General features: G+C 47.6%; 1 protein-coding gene across 5 annotated transcripts in view; it reads left to right on the forward strand.

The window, feature by feature from the left end:
- Nucleotides 1-25,152, forward strand: part of DNAH8 (dynein axonemal heavy chain 8) — a 216,457-nt gene that overhangs the window by 184,510 nt on the left and 6,795 nt on the right. For all 5 annotated transcript variants that reach the window (XM_072139752.1, XM_072139756.1, XM_072139757.1 and 2 more), the window contains 9 exons: nt 3,789-3,907; nt 4,263-4,465; nt 4,698-4,771; nt 11,985-12,137; nt 14,818-14,973; nt 17,244-17,360; nt 18,108-18,209; nt 23,223-23,383; nt 23,463-23,619. In XM_072139752.1, coding sequence (XP_071995853.1) covers nt 3,789-3,907; nt 4,263-4,465; nt 4,698-4,771; nt 11,985-12,137; nt 14,818-14,973; nt 17,244-17,360; nt 18,108-18,209; nt 23,223-23,383; nt 23,463-23,619 — 1,242 coding nt within the window. The remainder of the gene's footprint in view (nt 1-3,788; nt 3,908-4,262; nt 4,466-4,697; nt 4,772-11,984; nt 12,138-14,817; nt 14,974-17,243; nt 17,361-18,107; nt 18,210-23,222; nt 23,384-23,462; nt 23,620-25,152) is intronic.

Below are 25,152 nucleotides of genomic sequence, written 5' to 3' on the forward strand. Positions count from 1 at the left end.
CAAGTATAACCAACACTGAGTGGAGTCAGAATAAATGAGGTCCACGGACAGCGCCCTATCAGCTGACTGGTTCTGCCGGCCGTCACTGCAGAAGCATCGGAGACACCTCCAGCTCTAAGAGCAACCCAGAAGATGAAGCTAGAGTTCTGACAAGTGGCTGATACATATGATACAACATAACCAGCTCTGCTACATCACCAGCTGAGGATACAACATAACCAGCACTACTACATCACCAGCTGATGATACAACATAACCAGCTCTGCTACATCACCAGCTGATGATACAACATAACCAGCCCTGCTACATCACCAGCTGATGATACAACATAACCAGCTCTGCTACATCACCAGCTGAGGATACAGCATAACCAGCACTACTACATCACCAGCTGATGATACAACATAGCCAGCTCTGCTACATCACCAGCTGATGATACAACGTAGCCAGCTCTGCTACATCACCAGCTGATGATACAACATAGCCAGCACTGCTACATCACCAGCTGAGGATACAACATAACCAGCTCTGCTACATCACCAGCTGATGATACAACATAGCCAGCTCTGCTACATCACCAGCTGATGATACAACGTAGCCAGCTCTGCTACATCACCAGCTGATGATACAACATAGCCAGCACTGCTACATCACCAGCTGAGGATACAACATAGCCAGCACTGCTACATCACCAGCTGAGGATACAACATAACCAGCTCTGCTACATCACCAGCTGATGATACAACATAGCCAGCTCTGCTACATCACCAGCTGATGATACAACATAACCAGCTCTGCTACATCACCAGCTGATGATACAACATAGCCAGCTCTGCTACAGCACCAGCTGATGATACAACATAGCCAGCACTACTACATCACCAGCTGATGATACAACATAACCAGCTCTGCTACATCACCAGCTGATGATACAACATAGCCAGCTCTGCTACATCACCAGCTGATGATACAACATAGCCAGCACTACTACATCACCAGCTGATGATACAACATAACCAGCTCTGCTACATCACCAGCTGAGGATACAACATAACCAGCACTGCTACATCACCAGCTGATGATACAACATAACCATCTCTGCTACATCACCTGCTGATGATATGACATAACCAGCTCTGCTACATCACCAGCTGATGATACAACATAGCCAGCTCTGCTACATCACCAGCTGATGATACAACATAGCCAGCTCTGCTACATCACCAGCTGATGATACAACATAGCCAGCTCTGCTACATCACCAGCTGATGATACAACATAGCCAGCTCTGCTACATCATCTGCTGATGATATGACATAACCATCTCTGCTACATCACCTGCTGATGATATGACATAACCAGCTCTGCTACATCACCAGCTGATGATACAACATAGCCAGCTCTGCTACATCATCTGCTGATGATACGACATAACCAGCTCTGCTACATAACCAGCTGATGATACAACATAGCCAGCTCTGCTACATAACCAGCTGATGATACAACATAGCCAGCTCTGCTACATCATCTGCTGATGATACAACATAGCCAGCTCGGCTACATCACCAGCTGAGGATACAACATAACCAGCCTGCTACATCACCAGCTGATGATATGACATAACCAGCTCTGCTACATCACCAGCTGATGATACAACATAGCCAGCACTACTACATCACCAGCTGATGATACAACATAGCCAGCACTACTACATCACCAGCTGATGTTACAACATAGCCAGCACTACTACATCACCAGCTGATGATACAACATAACCATCTCTGCTACATCACCTGCTGATGATATGACATAACCAGCTCTGCTACATCACCAGCTGATGATACAACATAGCCAGCTCTGCTACATCACCAGCTGATGATACAACATAGCCAGCTCTGCTACATCACCAGCTGATGATACAACAAAGCCAGCTCTGCTACATCACCAGCTGATGATACAACATAGCCAGCTCTGCTACATCATCTGCTGATGATATGACATAACCATCTCTGCTACATCACCTGCTGATGATATGACATAACCAGCTCTGCTACATCACCAGCTGATGATACAACATAGCCAGCTCTGCTACATCATCTGCTGATGATACGACATAACCAGCTCTGCTACATAACCAGCTGATGATACAACATAGCCAGCTCTGCTACATCACCAGCTGATGATACAACATAGCCAGCTCTGCTACATCACCAGCTGATGATACAACATAGCCAGCACTACTACATCACCAGCTGATGATACAACATAGCCAGCACTACTACATCACCAGCTGATGATACAACATAGCCAGCTCTGCTACATCATCTGCTGATGATACAACATAGCCAGCTCGGCTACATCACCAGCTGAGGATACAACATAACCAGCTCTGCTACATCACCAGCTGATGATATGACATAACCAGCTCTGCTACATCACCAGCTGATGATACAACATAGCCAGCACTACTACATCACCAGCTGATGATACAACATAGCCAGCACTACTACATCACCAGCTGATGTTACAACATAGCCAGCACTACTACATCACCAGCTGATGATACAACATAACCAGCTCTGCTACATCACCTGCTGATGATATGACATAACCAGCCCTGCTACATCACCTGCTGATGATATGACATAACCAGCTCTGCTACATCACCTGCTGATGATATGACATAACCAGCCCTGCTACATCACCTGCTGATGATATGACATAACCAGCTCTGCTACATCACCTGCTGATGATATGACATAACCAGCTCTGCTACATCACCAGCTGATGAAGGTCTTCTACCTGCTTGGCTGATAGATAAAAGCTTTGGGGCTGAGGATCTCTGCACAAGGTGACCCCCGGCATTCATGTTTATATAAACGAGCCACATCTAATACTCAGCACCAGAGCGGATACAATGTGTAGACAGCAATTAGTGATACATATAAAGCCGCTCATGCTGTGACATCACTGCTGCACTTCTCTGTAACCCTGAGTGTAGAAAACACGATGTATCAGGATCCTAAACCCAAGTCTACTGCACCGGCGACCCATGACTGCATTACAGGTTAGGTCCCACGTTACGCTAGCGCTGCGTTCATCACGGGATACTCGCCAGGCAGACACGTGTAGCACTGGATTATACAACTCCATTAGTTCTCACCGGAAAGGAGCGGATCCCTGTATACCCTCAGGGTGCGTCCACACATGACATTGACGCATACATTATGTAAACGCCATGTTGACAGCAGTGTAATCGGGAAAATCTCTTCTCCGCTGTTGTGATGCATTTGGAAGCGCATGTATTAACGCTACGTGTGAACACACCCTTACACTTCAGACTGCCGTCACGTCTGCTTAACGGGTTACAATCATGTAAACCACGGCCTCATTCACACCACTGAATCACCTGAACATTATAGTTATGTTCCCGGGCCGCATGGCAGTACTTTGTCCCTCTATATTTATAAGACCGGCGGCACTCGTGGCGTTTGGAACCCGTTTTTGGGCCGTTTTTAAGCAGTCCGTTAAAAAACGCATGCAGTTTTTTCCAATTATTATGATGATAATTGTAAAACAGACAAAAACGGTCAAAAAATCGTGTGTTGTCAAAACCCATTTATTTAGTTTTTTTTAACGGACCGCTTAAAAACGGGCCAAAAACAGGTTCAAAATGCCACGTGTGCCGCCATCCTCAGCCACAAACCCGGAGTGAAACCTACAAAGAAATATCTGCCATAGTGGGCATCTCTAAGACGCCTCTAGTGACTCCTTGTTGTCATTTACAGGTGAAGCGCAATGAAAAGGGCTGGAAGACCTGGTGCGACTGTGACGCCCCTGAAGAGGAGACCATACCGGACGGCTACAGCCACTCCCTGGACGCCTTCCACAGACTCTTACTGATAAGGTGAATAGTTATATCATCAGCCTGGAAATATCTCCCCCCCCCCCTCCTGTACAGATGACTTGTCACTCATTCACTGGGGAACCTGCAGCAGCTGGAAGGAGAATAATATTACTGACAGCAAGCAGAGGTCCTGAAATCATGGAGGACCCAGAACAGACAGAATATTATAAAGATTCATGTTATACTAATGAATCCTAATCCACCTGAGACTCGATCATACATGGGGTGTGACGTCTGGCAACTCCTGTCATATCACTCACAGAATCAATTAACCAGATGCAACGAAGCTCCATAAATCCCCAGGAGGTCGTGTTATATCGTCCTGGACGTAATCACTTGTCTCTGCTTATAACAGGTCCTGCTGTCCCCATCGCACTTTGTCTCAAGCTCGGAAATATATTGAAGGTTCCTTAAATGAAAAGTACCTGGAACCCGTCATCCTTAACCTGGCCAGCGCCTGGGAAGAGAGCGGCCCTCGCACTCCTCTCCTCTGCCTCCTGTCTGCCGGCTCTGATCCCACACCGCAAATAGAGGCACTCGCCAAGAGGATGAGGCTGGGTAAGTATTACAGGATTGTACACAGTCATAAGTGGGATGAGGAGCCTCTTCCTTTCATCCTGCACAGATTGAGGAGGTGAGGGTGTGAGGACAAGTTTGAAGGGAGCTTGTCTTGTTATCCAGGGTAGTGCATTCCAGAGAACTGGTGTACCACAAGAGAAGTTGTGGAGATGGTAATGGGGAGTTTATGTCATATTACTGCAGTCACCACATTAACCTTTGTATATTACAGAATGCAGGATGGTGTCACTGGGACCAGGACAAGACGTGCAGGCCCGCAGGCTCTTACACTCCTCCATGCAGCAGGTGAGTGTGCGCTACATAGGACAACATATGAGCAGAGCTGAGAGGTCATTGTAAGCAGCTGCTGTAAATTACCACAATGAGGAGCTCAGTGACACCTCCACCTCTGTAGCCTATGGATTAGCTGTGCATTGACACCTCCACTTCTGTAGCCTCTGGATGAGCTGTGCAGTGATACCACCACTGCTGTAGCCTCTAGATGAGCTGTGCAGTTACACCTCCACCTATGTAGCCTCTGGATGAGCTGTGCAGTATCACCACCACTTGTGGATCAGCTGTGCAGTATCACATCCACCTCTGTAGCCTCTGGATGAGCTGTGCAGTCATACCACCACCGCTGTAGCCTCTGGATGAGCTGTGCATTCATACCACCACCTCTGTAGCCTCTAGATGAGCTGTGCAGTCATACCTCCACCTCTGTAGCCTCTGGATCTGCTGTGCAGTCATACCACCACCGCTGTAGCCTCTGGATCAGCTGTGCAGTCATACCTCCACCTCTGTAGCCTCTAGATGAGCTGTGCATTCATGCCACCACCGCTGTAGCCTCTAGATGAGCTGTGCAGTCATACCTCCACCTCTGTAGCCTCTGGATCTGCTGTGCAGTCATAGCACCACCGCTGTAGCCTCTGGATTGGCTGTGCAGTGACACCTCCACCTCTGTAGCCTCTGGATCAGCTGTGCAGTATCACCTCCACTTGTCGATCAGCTGTGCAGTTATACCACCACCGCTGTAGCCTCTAGATGAGCTGTGCAGTCACACCTTCGCCTCTGTAGCCTCTGGATCAGCTGTGCAGTCACAACTTGGCCTATGTAGCCTCTTGATCAGATGTGAAGTCACACCTTCACCGCTGTAGCCTTTAGATCCACTATGCATTGACACCTCCACCTCTGTAGCCTCTGGATCAGCTGTGCAGTCACACCTCCACCTCTGTAGCGTCTTGATCAGATGTGAAGTCACACCTTCACCTCTGTAGCCTTTAGATTCACTGTGCATTGACACCTCCACTTCTGGATCAGATGTGCAGTCATACCTCCACCACTGTAGCCTCTAGATGAGCTGTGCAGTCACACCTTCGCCTCTGTAGCCTCTGGATCAGCTGTGCAGTCACACCTCCACCTCTGTAGCCTCTGGATCAGCTGTGCATTATCACCTCCACTTCTGGATCAGCTGTACAGTCATACCTCCACCTCTGTAGCCTCTTGATCAGATGTGAAGTCACACCTCCACCTCTGTAGCCTCTGGATCAGCTGTGCATTATCACCTCCACTTCTGGATCAGATGTGCAGTCATACCTCCGCCTCTATAGCCTCTGGATGAGCTGTGCAGTCATACTTCCACCTCTGTAGCCTCTTGATCAGCTGTACAGTCACACCTCCACCTCTGTAGCCTCTGGATCAGCTGTGCAGTATCACCTCCACTTCTGGATCAGATGTGCAGTCATACCTCCGCCTCTATAGCCTCTAGGTGAGCTGTGCAGTCATACCACCACTGCTGTAGCCTCTAGATGAGCTGTGCAGTCATACCTCCACCTCTGTAGCCTCTTGATCAGATGTGAAGTCACACCTTCACCTCTGTATCAGCTGTGCACACCTTCACCTCTGTAGCCTCTGGATCAGCTGTGCAGTCATACCTCCGCCTCTGTAGCCTCTTCATCAGATGTGAAGTCAAACCTTCACCTCTGTAGCCTTTAGATCCACTATGCATTGACACCTCCACTTCTGTAGACTCTGGATGAGCTGTGCAGTGACACCTCCACCTCTGTAGCCTCTGGATCAGCTGTGCAGTCACACCTCCACCTCTGTAGCCTCTGGATCAGCTGTGCAGTCACACCTCCACCTCTGTAGCCTCTGGATCAGCTGTGCATTATCATCTCCACTTCTGGATCAGATGTGCAGTCATACCTCCGCCTCTATAGCCTCTGGATGAGCTGTGCAGTCATACTTCCACCTCTGTAGCCTCTTGATCAGCTGTACAGTCACACCTCCACCTCTGTAGCCTCTGTATCAGCTGTGCAGTATCACTTCCACTTCTGGATCAGATGTGCAGTCATACCTCCGCCTCTATAGCCTCTAGGTGAGCTGTGCAGTCATACCACCACTGCTGTAGCCTCTAGATGAGCTGTGCAGTCATACCTCCACCTCTGTAGCCTCTTGATCAGATGTGAAGTCACACCTTCACCTCTGTATCAGCTGTGCACACCTTCACCTCTGTAGCCTCTGGATCAGCTGTGCAGTCATACCTCCGCCTCTGTAGCCTCTTCATCAGATGTGAAGTCAAACCTTCACCTCTGTAGCCTTTAGATCCACTGTGCATTGACACCTCCACTTCTGTAGACTCTGGATGAGCTGTGCAGTGACACCTCCACCTCTGTAGCCTCTGGATCAGCTGTGCAGTCACACCTCCACCTCTGTAGCCTCTGGATCAGCTGTGCAGTCACACCTCCACCTCTGTAGCCTCTGGATCAGCTGTGCATTATCACCTCCACTTCTGGATCAGATGTGCAGTCATACCTCCGCCTCTATAGCCTCTGGATGAGCTGTGCAGTCATACTTCCACCTCTGTAGCCTCTGGATCAGCTGTGCAGTCACACCTCCACCTCTGTAGCCTCTTGATCAGATGTGAAGTCACACCTTCACCTCTGTAGCCTCTGGATCAGCTGTGCAGTCATACCTCCACCTCTGTAGCCTCTTGATCAGATGTGAAGTCACACCTTCACCTCTGTAGCCTTAAGATCCACTGTGCATTGACACCTCCACTTCTGTAGACTCTGGATGACCTGTGCGGTGACACCTCTGTAGCCTCTTGATTGGCTGTGCAGTGACACCTCCACCTCTGTAGCCTCTGGATCAGCTGTGCATTATCACCTCCACTTCTGGATCAGCTGTGCAGTGACACCTCCACCTCTGTAGCCTCTGGATCAGCTGTGCAGTCATACCTCCGCCTCTATAGCCTCTGGATGAGCTGTGCAGTCATACCTCCGCCTCTGTAGCCTCTGGATCAGCTGTGCAGTCATACCTTCACCTCTGTAGCATCTGGATTGGCTGTGCAGTGACACCTCCACCTCTGTAGCCTCTGGATCAGTTGTGCAGTCATACCTCCACCTCTGTAGCATCTGGATGAGCTGTGCAGTGACACCTCCACCTCTGTAGCCTCTGGATCAGTTGTGCAGTCACACCTCCACCTCTGTAGCCTCTGGATCAGCTGTGGAGTCACACCTCCGCCTCTGTAGCCTCTGGATCAGCTGTGCAGTCACACCTCCGCCTCTGTAGCCTCTGGATCAGTTGTGCAGTCATACCTCCACCTCTGTAGCCTCTGGATGAGCTGTACAGTGACACCTCCACCTCTGTAGCCTCTGGATCAGTTGTGCAGTCACACCTCTGCCTCTGTAGCCTCTGGATCAGCTGTGGAGTCACACCTCCGCCTCTGTAGCCTCTGGATCAGCTGTGCAGTTACACCTTCTCTGCTGCCTCTGGATCAGCTGTGCAGTGACACCTCCACCTCTGTAGCCTCTGGATCAGCTGTGCAGTTACACCTTCTCTGCTGCCTCTGGATCAGCTGTGCAGTGACACCTCCACCTCTGTAGCCTCTGGATCAGCTGTGCAGTTACACCTTCTCCTCTGCTGCCTCTGGATCAGCTGTGGAGTCACACCTCCGCCTCTGGATCAGCTGTGAAGTGAAAGTGAATGGATACCACAAACTAATAAGTAACGACTAAATAGATAGCGTTATCAGTGAATGGGATTATGGAGGGCGGCTGACGCTGCAGACATCACACAGATGAGGACATATATCACCGCCCGCTACATGTCATTACATTGTCACCATCATAGTGATATATGATCAGGGATTCTCTGCACATATTGCAGGCTTCAGCCTGTGATCCGCTCTTATCACATTATACACCCTGACGCTTCTCAGCAATATAAATCAGCTCCCGGCACGTGCCGCAGGATTATTATACTATAGAAATCCCACCACACATCTCTGCAGTCAGTCCATGCATTCCCTTCTATATGTCCTCGGGACATCCTCCATCAGGAGATACCAAATAATAATCAATAAATGTTCTCCTTCTCTAAGTCCTAGCTCGTAGTCCAGGGACTGCAGGGACTACCTGACATTTTATGCAACTTTCTCAAGTCATGACTCTGCACGTCGCTGCACTAGAAGCTGTTCTGGTAAAGTGAAGATAATAGCATTGAAAATTGGACAAAAAAGCCCAACAAAACCAATGATGAATAACCCCTTGGTGTTTGTACATGCACCTCTACAGGACGTGACTGCAGTGCAGGTTCAGCAGACACTCAGCGTTATAAGGGACACTTACAGAAACTTGTCAAGTTTATTGTCTAGACCTTCAGAGACCAGGATAGGGGATAAGGATATAGAGAAAAAGAAAAGGTGCAAATTGTTATTAATGGCTCATAAATCTTCAGTAATAAGGGAACATCTTAGAACAAGGCAGTTTCCCCAACTCCTGACTCCCCTGTACGTCCTTATTCCTCCGACTCCTCTGTATGTCCTTATTCCCCCGACTCCCCTGTACGTCCTTATTCCCCCGACTCCCCTGTACGTCCTTATTCCCCCGACTCCCCTGTACGTCCTTATTCCCCCGACTCCCCTGTACGTCCTTATTCCCCCGACTTCTCTGTATGTCCTTATTCCCCCGACTCCTCTGTACGTCCTTATTCCCCCGACTCCTCTGTACGTCTTTATTCCCCCGACTCCTCTGTACGTCCTTATTCCCCCGACTCCCCTGTACGTCCTTATTCCCCCGACTCCCCTGTACGTCCTTATTCCCCCGACTCCCCTGTACGTCCTTATTCCCCCGACTCCCCTGTATGTCCTTATTCCCCCGACTCCCCTGTATGTCCTTATTCCCCCGACTCCCCTGTACGTCCTCATTCCCCCGACTCCCCTGTACGTCTTTATTCCCCCGACTCCCCTGTATGTCCTTATTCCCCCGACTCCTCTGTACGTCCTTATTCCCCCGACTCCTCTGTACGTCCTTATTCCCCCGACTCCCCTGTACGTCCTTATTCCCCCGACTCCTCTGTATGTCCTCATTCCCCCGACTCCCCTGTACGTCTTTATTCCCCCGACTCCCCTGTATGTCCTTATTCCCCCGACTCCTCTGTACGTCCTTATTCCCCCGACTCCTCTGTACGTCCTTATTCCCCCGACTCCCCTGTACGTCCTTATTCCCCCGACTCCTCTGTATGTCCTCATTCCCCCGACTCCCCTGTACGTCTTTATTCCCCCGACTCCCCTGTATGTCCTTATTCCCCCGACTCCTCTGTACGTCCTTATTCCTCCGACTCCTCTGTACGTCCTTATTCCTCCGACTCCCCTGTATGTCCTCATTCCCCCGACTCCCCTGTACGTCTTTATTCCCCCGACTCCCCTGTATGTCCTCATTCCCCCGACTCCTCTGTACGTCCTTATTCCCCCGACTCCTATGTACTTCCTTATTCCCCCGACTCCCCTGTACGTCCTCATTTCCCTGACTCCCCTGTATGTCCTCATTCCCCCGACTCCCCTGTACGTCCTCATTTCCCTGACTCCCCTGTACACTATGAATCCCCCCCTTCCTCCATAGGTCCTGAATACCCCGACTCCTCCGTACGTCCCGATTCCACGACTCTTCCGAACTTCCTGAACCCCCTGTCAGATGCTGAAGGGGTTAACTGTGGATGGGGGATAGGTTTCCCTTGGTTTTTCCTATTATGCAAGGTTGTGTTTGTCCAGCAGCAAACATTGTAAATCCTGGAAGTACGGCTTAAAGGGGTATTCCAGGAATAAGCATAATTCATATACAAATATCAAAATATAAGCTAATGTGTAATTGGCTGTTATTTAAAATTTTGCTCCCCTTAGCAGAAAAATCCTGGTGACATAGACTGTAATGGAGAATGAAAATGCTACCGGCCCTTTAATCAGTCCGTTAATTTCCTCCACGCGGTCCGTCGCAGAACAGAAGATGGCCGCTGGTCACATGTCCACATCACATGTCCTGCACCTGCCTGGGCAGGTCATGTGATCACCACTATGTTTGGCTGTAGTCGGTTGGTTGCAGTGCATCCAGTATGGTCAGTGTTGTGGTGATGGCAGTTACACATCATTACTATGGTAACAGAGCAAGAAAACCTGTTATATATCATCACTGGGAGCAGAGCATATGAGGGAGGAGGAGTTACTGAGAACTAAAGGATCATGGGACTTTTCCAGTGGCGGCCATCTTGATGATAACTCCACCTACTTCAGAGAGGACATAAAATGTTGTGAATCATAAAATCAAACTATTTAAGCTCCGTTTTGTGACTAATGACATTGAGTATTGTTGTATTCATTTATTTATATCATCATGGGTTTTTGTGTCAGACCTTCATATTCCTGGAATACCCCTTTAAACAAGCTATTTGTTGGAGCAGTTGTTAAAGAGTCTCCTGGGTCGGTTTTATATGGAATGGATTCGCAGGCTGGTATCGGTCCATTCCATCTCCCTGTTAGGCTAGGCCAGGTTTTCTGTCGTCCTGCACTTTGGACACAGGTGGTGGTAGCAGCCTAATCAGGCTGCATGAAGCTGCTGAGCAGGGAAGCAAAGGGGAGACTGAAAGGAAGCTACAGCCCTGACCTCCACGTCTGGGACGGGGATATCCCTGCAAGGTGACTACACGTCTAGTGGTGAGTTAGGGGAACCCTTTGTATAGCGAGCGACCACATGGGTAGGACTTTTGCTTATGAATCCGCCGACTCTTCTGTATGTCCCAAATCCTCCGTCTCCTCCATACGTCCCGAATCCCCCGACTCCTCCATACGTCCCGAATCCCCCGACTCCTCCTTACGCCCCGAATCCCCCGACTCCTCCTTACGCCCCGAATCCCCCGACTCCTCCTTACGCCCCGAATCCCCCGACTCCTCCGTACGCCCCGAATCCCCCGACTCCTCCGTACGCCCCGAATCCCCCGACTCCTCCGTACGCCCCGAATCCCCCGACTCCTCCTTACGCCCCGAATCCCCCGTACTTCCCGACTCCTCTGTACATTCCGAATCTCCCAACTGATATTGTGTTGATAAGGACTTGATTGATCCTGGGGAAAAATGATTCTTCCGTAGACATTAATACATAATATAATAGTGAAGAGCAGTCGCACCTTCTCTCCGTGCAGTCAGTCTGTCTGTGTCCATTGCACTGATTTATTTCTTTGTACACAGGGAGGATGGGTCCTGCTCCAGAACTGTCACCTGGGTCTGGACTTCATGGAGGAATTGCCAGAAGCCATAAAGACCTCGGCGGCCGTACATGAGACATTCAGGGTGTGGATGACGACTGCGGAGCACAGACACTTCCCCATCGCTGTGCTGCAGGTATATGTCATAGATTATACCCCGGGGTGTGCACTGTATATATCATAGATTACACCCCGGGGTGTGTGCACTGTATGTATCATAGATTACACCCCGGGGTGTGTGCACTGTATGTATCATAGATTATACCCCAGGTGTGTGCACTGTATATATCATAGATTACAACCCAGGGTGTGTGCACTGTATGTATCATAGATTATACCCCCAGGGTGTGCACTGTATGTATCATAGATTATACCCCAGGGTGTGTGCACTGTATGTATCATAGATTATACCCCCAGGGTGTGTGCACTGTATGTATCATAGATTACACCCCGGGGTGTGTGCACTGTATGTATCATAGATTATACCCCGGGGTGTGTGCACTGTATATATCATAGATTACACCCCGGGGTGTGTGCACTGTATATATCATAGATTACACCCCCGGGGTGTGCACTGTATATATCATAGATTACACCCCGGGGTGTGTGCACTGTATGTATCATAGATTACACCCCGGGGTGTGCACTGTATGTATCATAGATTATACCCCGGGGTGTGTGCACTGTATATATCATAGATTACACCCCCAGGTGTGTGCACTGTATATATCATAGATTACACCCCGGGGTGTGTGCACTGTATATATCATAGATTACACCCCAGGGTGTGCACTGTATATATCATAGATTACTCCCTCGGTGCTTGTCCTGGCTCCCCTCCGGTGCATGTCCTGGCTCCCCTCCCTCGGTGCTTGTCCTGGCTCCCCTCCCTCGGTGCTTGTCCTGGCTCCCCTCCCTCGGTGCTTGTCCTGGCTCCCCTCCCTCGGTGCTTGTCCTGGCTCCCCTCCCTCGGTGCTTGTCCTGGCTCCCCTCCCTCGGTGCTTGTCCTGGCTCCCCTCCCTCGGTGCTTGTCCTGGCTCCCCTCCCTCGGTGCTTGTCCTGGCTCCCCTCCCTCGGTGCTTGTCCTGGCTCCCCTCCCTCGGTGCTTGTCCTGGCTCCCCTCCCTCGGTGCTTGTCCTGGCTCCCCTCCCTCGGTGCTTGTCCTGGCTCCCCTCCCTCGGTGCTTGTCCTGGCTCCCCTCCCTCGGTGCTTGTCCTGGCTCCCCTCCCTCGGTGCTTGTCCTGGCTCCCCTCCCTCGGTGCTTGTCCTGGCTCCCCTCCCTCGGTGCTTGTCCTGGCTCCCCTCCCTCGGTGCTTGTCCTGGCTCCCCTCCCTCGGTGCTTGTCCTGGCTCCCCTCCCTCGGTGCTTGTCCTGGCTCCCCTCCCTCGGTGCTTGTCCTGGCTCCCCTCCCTCGGTGCTTGTCCTGGCTCCCCTCCCTCGGTGCTTGTCCTGGCTCCCCTCCCTCGGTGCTTGTCCTGGCTCCCCTCCCTCGGTGCTTGTCCTGGCTCCCCTCCCTCGGTGCTTGTCCTGGCTCCGCTCCGTTGCATGTCCTGGCTCCGCTCCGTTGCATGTCCTGGCTCCCCTCCGTTGCATGTCCTGGCTCCCCTCCGTTGCATGTCCTGGCTCCGCTCCGTTGCTTGTCCTGGCTCCCCTCCGGTGCTTGTCCTGGCTCCCCTCCGTTGCTTGTCCTGGCTCCCCTCCGTTGCTTGTCCTGGCTCCCCTCCATTGCTTGTCCTGGCTCCCCTCCGTTGCTTGTCCTGGCTCCCCTCCGGTGCTTGTCCTGGCTCCCCTCCGGTGCTTGTCCTGGCTCCCCTCCGGTGCTTGTCCTGGCTCCCCTCCGGTGCTTGTCCTGGCTCCCCTCCGTTGCTTGTCCTGGCTCCCCTCCGTTGCTTGTCCTGGCTCCCCTCCGTTGCTTGTCCTGGCTCCCCTCCGTTGCTTGTCCTGGCTCCCCTCGGTGCTTGTCCTGGCTCCCCTCCGTTGCATGTCCTGGCTCCCCTCCGTTGCATGTCCTGGCTCCCCTCCGGTGCTTGTCCTGGCTCCCCTCCGGTGCTTGTCCTGGCTCCCCTCCGGTGCTTGTCCTGGCTCCCCTCCGGTGCTTGTCCTGGCTCCCCTCCGTTGCTTGTCCTGGCTCCCCCTCAGTGCTTGTCCTGGCTCCCCCTCAGTGCTTGTCCTGGCTCCCCTCCGGTGCTTGTCCTGGCTCCCCTCCAGTGCTTGTCCTGGCTCCCCCTCAGTGCTTGTCCTGGCTCCCCCTCAGTGCTTGTCCTGGCTCCCCTCCGGTGCTTGTCCTGGCTCCCCTCCGGTGCTTGTCCTGGCTCCCCTCCGGTGCTTGTCCTGGCTCCCCCTCCGGTGCTTGTCCTGGCTCCCCCTCAGTGCTTGTCCTGGCTCCCCTCCGGTGCTTGTCCTGGCTCCCCTCCGGTGCTTGTCCTGGCTCCCCTCCCTCGGTGCTTGTCCTGGCTCCCCTCCGTTGCATGTCCTGGCTCCCCTCCGGTGCTTGTCCTGGCTCCCCTCCGGTGCTTGTCCTGGCTCCGCTCCGTTGCATGTCCTGGCTCCCCTCCCTCGGTGCTTGTCCTGGCTCCCCTCCCTCGGTGCTTGTCCTGGCTCCCCCCCTCTCGGTGCTTGTCCTGGCTCCCCTCCGTTGCATGTCCTGGCTCCCCCCTCCGTTGCATGTCCTGGCTCCCCCCTCCGGTGCTTGTCCTGGCTCCCCTCCGTTGCATGTCCTGGCTCCCCCCTCGGTGCTTGTCCTGGCTCCCCTCCGTTGCATGTCCTGGCTTGTCCTAATTTATCATCGTACATATTGTCATTTTCTTTCTCCACAGACATCTATAAAATTCAGCAATGAGTCCCCCCAGGGCATGCGGGCCGGCCTAAAGAGGACACTTACCGGGATCAGCCAGGATCTACTGGATGCCAGCGACAACCCCATGTGGAAGCCTCTGCTGTATACCCTGACATTCCTACACTCTGCTGTGCAGGTTACATCACATCCGTATAATACATCATCTGTAATAGCACATCTGTATAATACACCATCTGTAATAGCACATCTGTATAATACACCATCTGTAATATCACATCTGTATAATACACCATCTGTAATATCACATCTGTATAATACACCATCTGTAATATCACATCTGTATAATACATCATCTGTAATATCACATCTGTATAATACACCATCTGTAATATCACATCTGTATAATACACCATCTGTAACATCACATCCGTATAATACACCATCTGTAATATCACATCTGTATAATACACCATCTGTAACATCACATCTGTATAATACACCATCTGTAATATCACATCTGTATAATACACCATCTGTAATATCACATCCGTATAATACACCATCTGTAATATCACATCTGTATAATACACCATCTGTAATATCACATCTGTATAATACATCATCTGTAATATCACATCTGTATAATACACCATCTGTAATATCACATCTGTATAATACACCATCTGTAACATCACATCCGTATAATACATCATCTGTAATAGCACATCTGTATAATACACCATCTGTAATAGCACATCTGTATAATACACCATCTGTAATAGCACATCTGTATAATACACCATCTGTAATAGCACATCTGTATAATACACCATCTGTAATAGCACATCTGTATAATACACCATCTGTAATAGCACATCTGTATAATACACCATCTGTAATATCACATCTGTATAATACACCATCTGTAATATCACATCCGTATAATACACCATCTGTAATATCACATCTGTATAATACACCATCTGTAATATCACATCTGTATAATACACCATCTGTAATATCACATCTGTATAATACACCATCTGTAATATCACATCTGTATAATACACCATCTGTAATATCACATCTGTATAATACACCATCTGTAATATCACATCTGTATAATACACCATCTGTAATATCACATCTGTATAATACACCATCTGTAATATCACATCTGTATAATACACCATCTGTAATAGCACATCTGTATAATACACCATCTGTAATAGCACATCTGTATAATACACCATCTGTAATATCACATCTGTATAATACACCATCTGTAATATCACATCTGTATAATACACCATCTGTAATATCACATCCGTATAATACACCATCTGTAATATCACATCCGTATAATACACCATCTGTAATATCACATCCGTATAATACACCATCTGTAATAGCACATCTGTATAATACACCATCTGTAATAGCACATCTGTATAATACACCATCTGTAATAGCACATCTGTATAATACACCATCTGTGATAGCACATCTGTATAATACGCCATCTGTGATAGCACATCTGTATAATACACCATCTGTAATATCACATCTGTATAATACACCATCTGTAATATCACATCCGTATAATACACCATCTGTAATATCATCTGTATAATACACCATCTGTAATATCACATCCGTATAATACACCATCTGTAATATCACATCCGTATAATACACCATCTGTAATATCACATCTGTATAATACACCATCTGTAATAGCACATCTGTATAATACACCATCTGTAATATCATCTGTATAATACACCATCTGTAATATCACATCCGTATAATACACCATCTGTAATAGCACATCTGTATAATACACCATCTGTATAATACACCATCTGTAATAGCACATCTGTATAATACACCATCTGTAATAGCACATCTGTATAATACACCATCTGTAATAGCACATCTGTATAATACGCCATCTGTGATAGCACATCTGTATAATACACCATCTGTAATAGCACATCTGTATAATACGCCATCTGTGATATCACATCTGTATAATACACCATCTGTGACATCACATCCGTATAATACACCATCTGTGATAGCACATCCGTATAATACACCATCTGTGATAGCACATCTGTATAATACGCCATCTGTGATAGCACATCTGTACATCTCTGCTCCACAATAGTTCTCTACATCTGTAATGATATAGATGGGGAATACTTTCTGAGTGCTACAGGAGTAAGCCAGAGTTACACGCAGAGTTATCAGCAGTAAAGTAACTTATGTGGTCGCCAGTTATAATACCTGCAGCACTGGTGCAGCTTCCTATCGTGTGACAGCTGTAGTTTAGTAATGAGAAGGATTACTGTTTTTTTATGGAGTTTTCACTTGTGTTGATGTTGATCGTCTTCCTTGGATGCACCTGATCGGGTCTTACATTTACATATGTTTTGGCAGGAGAGGCGCAGATACGTTCCTCTGGGCTGGAATATTCCTTATGATTTCAGCTCTGTAGACTTCATGGTGAGCGTTCAATTCCTGCAAAATCACCTGGATGAGAGCGGCGTGAGGAAGGTAGGTCTGTCACCTCATCATCTGTGCTCTGAAGATACCAAATTATTAGAAGATTTCCAGAACACAGTCCACAAGTCTTCCCTGATGAGGAGGAGGTTTAGCTTTGGTCATAACATCTCTATCAGCTCCCTGTCCGTCTGTGTCGCCTGCCCGGCCCCGCCTGTCCGTCTGTGTCGCCTGCTCCGGCCCCGCCTGTCCGTCTGTGTCGCCTGCTCCGGCCCCGCCTGTCTGTCTGTGTCGCCTGCTCGGGCCCCGTCTGTCTGTGTCGCCTGCTCGGGCCCCGTCTGTCTGTGTCGCCTGCTCGGGCCCCGTCTGTCTGTGTCGCCTGCTCGGGCCCCGTCTGTCTGTGTCGCCTGCTCGGGCCCCGTCTGTCTGTGTCGCCTGCTCGGGCCCCGCCTGTCCGTCTGTGTCGCCTGCTCCGGCCCCGCCTGTCTGTCTGTGTCGCCTGCTCGGGCCCCGTCTGTCTGTGTCGCCTGCTCGGGCCCCGTCTGTCTGTGTCGCCTGCTCGGGCCCCGTCTGTCTGTGTCGCCTGCTCGGGCCCCGTCTGTCTGTGTCGCCTGCTCGGGCCCCGTCTGTCTGTGTCGCCTGCTCGGGCCCCGTCTGTCTGTGTCGCCTGCTCGGGCCCCGTCTGTCTGTGTCGCCTGCTCGGGCCCCGTCTGTCTGTCTGTGTCGCCCGCTCCGGCCCCGTCTGTCTGTCTGTGTCGCCCGCTCCGGCCCGGTCAGCAGCTTTGGTCTTCTCATGTGCAGGGAGTGTCGTGGAACATGGTGAGGTACATGATGACAGAAGTGCAGTATGGAGGACGCATCACAGAGGTGTATGATAAACGTCTACTCAGCTGTATATCCAAGGTATGTGTCTATCATTATACTTACATACATGATATACAGATGGATGATAGATAGATGGATATATGATATACAGATGGATGATAGATAGATGGATATATGATATACAGATGGATGATAGATAGATGGATATATGATATACAGATGGATGATAGATAGATGGATATATGATATACAGATGGATATATGATATACAGATGGATGATAGATAGATGGATATATGATATACAGATGGATGATAGATAGATGGATATATGATATACAGATGGATGATAGATAGATGGATATATGATATACAGATGGATGATAGATAGATGGATATATGATATACAGATGGATGATAGATAGATGGATATATGATATACAGATGGATGATAGATAGATGGATATATGATATACAGATGGATGATAGATAGATGGATATATGATATACAGATGGATGATAGATAGATGGATATATGATATACAGATGGATGATAGATAGATGGATATATGATATACAGATGGATGATAGATAGATGGATATATGATATACAGATGGATGATAGATAGATGGATATATGATATACAGATGGATGATAGATAGATGGATATATGATATACAGATGGATGATAGATAGATGGATATATGATATACAGATGGATGATAGATAGATGGATATATGATATACAGATGGATGATAGATAGATGGATATATGATATACAGATGGATGATAGATAGATGGATATATGATATACAGATGGATGATAGATAGATGGATATATGATATACAGATGGATGGATACAGGGATGTATACAAGGCGGATAGATAGATGATATACAGATGGATGATAGATAGATGGATATATGATATACAGATGGATAGATAGATATAGATATAGGAGATGGATGGATAGGTGTATGATGGATAGATACATGATATACAGATGGATAGATAGAGAGATAGATAGATAGATGGATACATGATATACAGATGGATGATAGATGGATATATGATATACAGATGGATGATAGATGGATATATGATATACAGATGGATGATAGATAGATGGATATATGATATACAGATGGATGATAGATAGATGGATATATGATATACAGATGGATGATAGATAGATGGATATATGATATACAGATGGATGATAGATAGATGGATATATGATATACAGATGGATGATAGATAGATGGATATATGATATACAGATGGATGATAGATAGATGGATATATGATATACAGATGGATGGATACAGGGATGTATACAAGGCGGATAGATAGATGATATACAGATGGATGATAGATAGATGGATATATGATATACAGATGGATAGATAGATATAGATATAGGAGATGGATGGATAGGTGTATGATGGATAGATACATGATATACAGATGGATAGATAGAGAGATAGATAGATAGATGGATACATGATATACAGATGGATGATAGATGGATATATGATATACAGATGGATGATAGATGGATATATGATATACAGATGGATGATAGATAGATGGATATATGATATACAGATGGATGATATACAGATGGATATATGATATACAGATGGATGATAGATAGATGGATATATGATATACAGATGGATGATAGATAGATGGATATATGATATACAGATGGATGATAGATAGATGGATATATGATATACAGATGGATGATAGATAGATGGATATATGATATACAGATGGATGATAGATAGATGGATATATGATATACAGATGGATGATAGATAGATGGATATATGATATACAGATGGATGATAGATAGATGGATATATGATATACAGATGGATGATAGATAGATGGATATATGATATACAGATGGATGATAGATAGATGGATATATGATATACAGATGGATGGATACAGGGATGTATACAAGGCGGATAGATAGATGATATACAGATGGATGATAGATAGATGGATATATGATATACAGATGGATGATAGATAGATGGATATATGATATACAGATGGATGATAGATAGATGGATATATGATATACAGATGGATGATAGATAGATGGATATATGATATACAGATGGATGATAGATAGATGGATATATGATATACAGATGGATGATAGATAGATGGATATATGATATACAGATGGATGATAGATAGATGGATATATGATATACAGATGGATGATAGATAGATGGATATATGATATACAGATGGATGGATACAGGGATGTATACAAGGCGGATAGATAGATGATATACAGATGGATGATAGATAGATGGATATATGATATACAGATGGATAGATAGATATAGATATAGGAGATGGATGGATAGGTGTATGATGGATAGATACATGATATACAGATGGATAGATAGAGAGATAGATAGATAGATGGATACATGATATACAGATGGATGATAGATGGATATATGATATACAGATGGATGATAGATGGATATATGATATACAGATGGATGATAGATAGATGGATATATGATATACAGATGGATGATATACAGATGGATATATGATATACAGATGGATGATAGATAGATGGATATATGATATACAGATGGATGATAGATAGATGGATATATGATATACAGATGGATGATAGATAGATGGATATATGATATACAGATGGATGATAGATAGATGGATATATGATATACAGATGGATGATAGATAGATGGATATATGATATACAGATGGATGATAGATAGATGGATATATGATATACAGATGGATGATAGATAGATGGATATATGATATACAGATGGATGATAGATAGATGGATATATGATATACAGATGGATGATAGATAGATGGATATATGATATACAGATGGATGGATACAGGGATGTATACAAGGCGGATAGATAGATGATATACAGATGGATGATAGATAGATGGATATATGATATACAGATGGATAGATAGATATAGATATAGGAGATGGATGGATAGGTGTATGATGGATAGATACATGATATACAGATGGATAGATAGAGAGATAGATAGATAGATGGATATATGATATACAGATGGATAGATAGATATAGATATAGGAGATGGATGGATAGGTGTATGATGGATGTGACATGACTAGTAGTGACCGGGCAGGCTGTATCTGGATAATGATACTCTCTCTGTACAGTAATTATCTCAGTAATGATGATGATCTCCCTCCTCGCTCTGTAGTGTGGGGTGCACATATATACATATCTGTATCCATAGAAACACAACTTTGTTGTTTAGGGCAATGACTGTGTCCCAAAAATAGAAATCTGTCAGCACCCCCCAGCCCCCACAGTCCAGTGTCCTGGCCCGAAACTACTAGTGCTGTGTATTACACCTGCTATCTCCTGTATATACACTACTAGTGCTGTGTATTACACCTGCTATCTCCTGTATATACACTACTAGTGCTGTGTATTACACCTGCTATCTCCTGTATATACACTACTAGTGCTGTGTATTACCCCTGCTATCTCCTGTATATACACTACTAGTGCTGTGTATTACACCTGCTATCTCCTGTATATACACTACTAGTGCTGTGTATTACCCCTGCTATCTCCTGTATATACACTACTAGTGCTGTGTATTACACCTGCTATCTCCTGTATATACACTACTAGTGCTGTGTATTACACCTGCTATCTCCTGTATATACACTACTAGTGCTGTGTATTACACCTGCTATCTCCTGTATATACACTACTAGTGCTGTGTATTACCCCTGCTATCTCCTGTATATACACTACTAGTGCTGTGTATTACCCCTGCTATCTCCTGTATATACACTACTAGTGCTGTGTATTACACCTGCTATCTCCTGTATATACACTACTAATGCTGTGTATTACCCCTGCTATCTCCTGTATATACACTACTAGTGCTGTGTATTACACCTGCTATCTCCTGTATATACACTACTAGTGCTGTGTATTACACCTGCTGTCTCCTGTGTATACACTACTAGTGCTGTGTATTACACCTGCTATCTCCTGTGTATACACTACTAGTGCTGTGTATTACACCTGCTATCTCCTGTGTATACACTACTAGTGCTGTGTATTACACCTGCTATCTCCTGTATATACACTACTAGTGCTGTGTATTACCCCTGCTATCTCCTGTATATACACTACTAGTGCTGTGTATTACACCTGCTATCTCCTGTATATACACTACTAGTGCTGTGTATTACACCTGCTATCTCCTGTATATACACTACTAGTGCTGTGTATTACCCCTGCTATCTCCTGTATATACACTACTAGTGCTGTGTATTACACCTGCTATCTCCTGTGTATACACTACTAGTGCTGTGTATTACACCTGCTATCTCCTGTGTATACACTACTAGTGCTGTGTATTACACCTGCTATCTCCTGTATATACACTACTAGTGCTGTGTATTACCCCTGCTATCTCCTGTATATACACTACTAGTGCTGTGTATTACCCCTGCTATCTCCTGTATATACACTACTAGTGCTGTGTATTACCCCTGCTATCTCCTGTATATACACTACTAGTGCTGTGTATTACACCTGCTATCTCCTGTATATACACTACTAGTGCTGTGTATTACACCTGCTATCTCCTGTATATACACTACTAGTGCTGTGTATTACACCTGCTATCTCCTGTATATACACTACTAGTGCTGTGTATAACACCTGCTATCTCCTGTATATACACTACTAGTGCTGTGTATTACACCTGCTATCTCCTGTATATACACTACTAGTGCTGTGTATTACACCTGCTATCTCCTGTATATACACTACTAGTGCTGTGTATTACACCTGCTATCTCCTGTGTATACACTACTAGTGCTGTGTATTACCCCTGCTATCTCCTGTATACCCATGGAGGTCTAGTGCTACCCCAGGGGCAGTAAGGCTGCCATCGTCTTCCTCCATGTGTACACTGTGTTACTTCAGGCTCCTGTAACTGTTGTGGCTCTTCGCTTCCTCTGACATTGTCTTATGTTACATTACTTTCTCTTCCATGCTTCAGCTCTGGCTCAGTGAGAAGATTTTCCATCCGGACTTCTGCTTCTATTGTGGATATAAGATCCCTCAGTGCAGGACGGTGGAGCAGTGTGTGGACAGCACCCAATCCCTGCCTCTGGTAGACTCCCCCCAAGTATTTGGTTTGCACCCCAATGCTGATATTACGTGAGAAGCTTCAAATATATTTGCCCTGATACATGATCCACATCTCTTCCCTGTACTGAGTGTTTGATATGTATTACAGATACCAGAGCATTGCCGCCACCGTCCTCTTGGAAGCCATAGCCAGTATCCAGCCCCGGGACGGCCGAGCGCCTCAGGGGGAACCACGGGAAGCCGTAGTGTATGGGATAGTGGAGGATATGGCGGAGAAGCTGCCTCCAGACTACATTCCCCACGAGGTGCGTCATCTTATCACATCCTATACACGGCCATTCAGACAATGACTATGATAAATAATTGCAGGACACTGTGAGTAAGCAAGAAGGGTGCAGAATACGGCACCTATGTAACATGGTGGGGTCCCACTCTGTAAATCTCCTCTGGTCAGTTGTGTGAAGGAGACACATTCTTCCCGCCATGCTGCATGCTATGGTGCTGCGGTCCTCCCGCCATGCTGCATGCTATGGTGCTGCGGTCCTCTGTCCATGCTGCATGCTATGGTTCTGCGGTCCTCTGGCCATGCTGCATGCTATGGTGCTGCGGTCCTCTGGCCATGCTGCATGCTATGGTGCTGCGGTCCTCTGACCATGCTGCATGCTATGGTGCTGTGATCCCCCCAACCCCCTATGCTGCATGCTATGGTGCTGTGGTCCTCTGGCCATGCTCCATGCTATGGTGCTGCTGTCCTCCGGCCATGCTGCATGCTATGGTGCTGTGGTCCTCTGGCCATGCTCCATGCTATGGTTCTGCGATCCTCCCGCCGTGCTGCATCCTATGGTGCTGCGGTCCTCCTACCATGGTGCTGCGTTGCTCCCGCCATGCTGCATGCTATGGTGCTGCGTTGCTCCCGCCATGCTGCATGCTATGGTGCTGCGTTGCTCCCGCCATGCTGCATGCTATGGTGCTGCGTTGCTCCCGCCATGCTGCATGCTATGGTGCTGCGGTCCTCCGGCCATGCTGCATGCTATGGTGCTGCGGTCCTCCGGCCATGCTGCATGCTATGGTGCTGCGGTCCTCCGGCCATGCTGCATGCTATGGTGCTGTGGTCCTCCGGCCATGCTGCATGCTATGGTGCTGCGGTCCTCCCACCATGCTGCATGCTATGGTGCTGCGGTCCTCCCGCCATGCTGCATGCTATGGTGCTGCGGTCCTCCCGCCATGCTGCATGCTATGGTGCTGCGGTCCTCCCGCCATGCTGCATGCTATGGTGCTGCGGTCCTCCCGCCATGCTGCATGCTATGGTGCTGCGGTCCTCCCGCCATGCTGCATGCTATGGTGCTGCGGTCCTCCCGCCATGCTGCATGCTATGGTGCTGCGGTCCTCCCGCCATGCTGCATGCTATGGTGCTGCGGTCCTCCCGCCATGCTGCATGCTATGGTGCTGCGGTCCTCCCGCCATGCTGCATCCTATGGTGATAGGTTAGCAGAATGGGGAAGGCACATTCTGGTCTCCTCGAGTTTAACATTTTGTGTGCCAGAAAATGACCAGAATTGTACTAGGTTCTATTCCTGGCAGAGAAGATGTAAGATGAATGAAGACGATGAAGTTGTCTGATGGCGCTGCCTCTATGTATCCTCCGCAGGACACAGGACCTTCCATTAGTAATGTGCACATTCCTGCCCTTTACCAGCTGCATCACTAATGTGGAATCGGCGGCTCCTATAAATGATCACACATGTTCTGCGTTATAACCTCGCCGGCGTCTGGTAGCGGGGGAAATCTTATCTGCAGAGAAAGGTCACATGTACAATTCATATTTCCAGCTTAAAAGT

The sequence above is a fragment of the Engystomops pustulosus genome, chromosome 3 (genome assembly GCF_040894005.1).
Source record: "Engystomops pustulosus chromosome 3, aEngPut4.maternal, whole genome shotgun sequence".
Classification (NCBI taxonomy): Eukaryota; Metazoa; Chordata; class Amphibia; order Anura; family Leptodactylidae; genus Engystomops; species Engystomops pustulosus.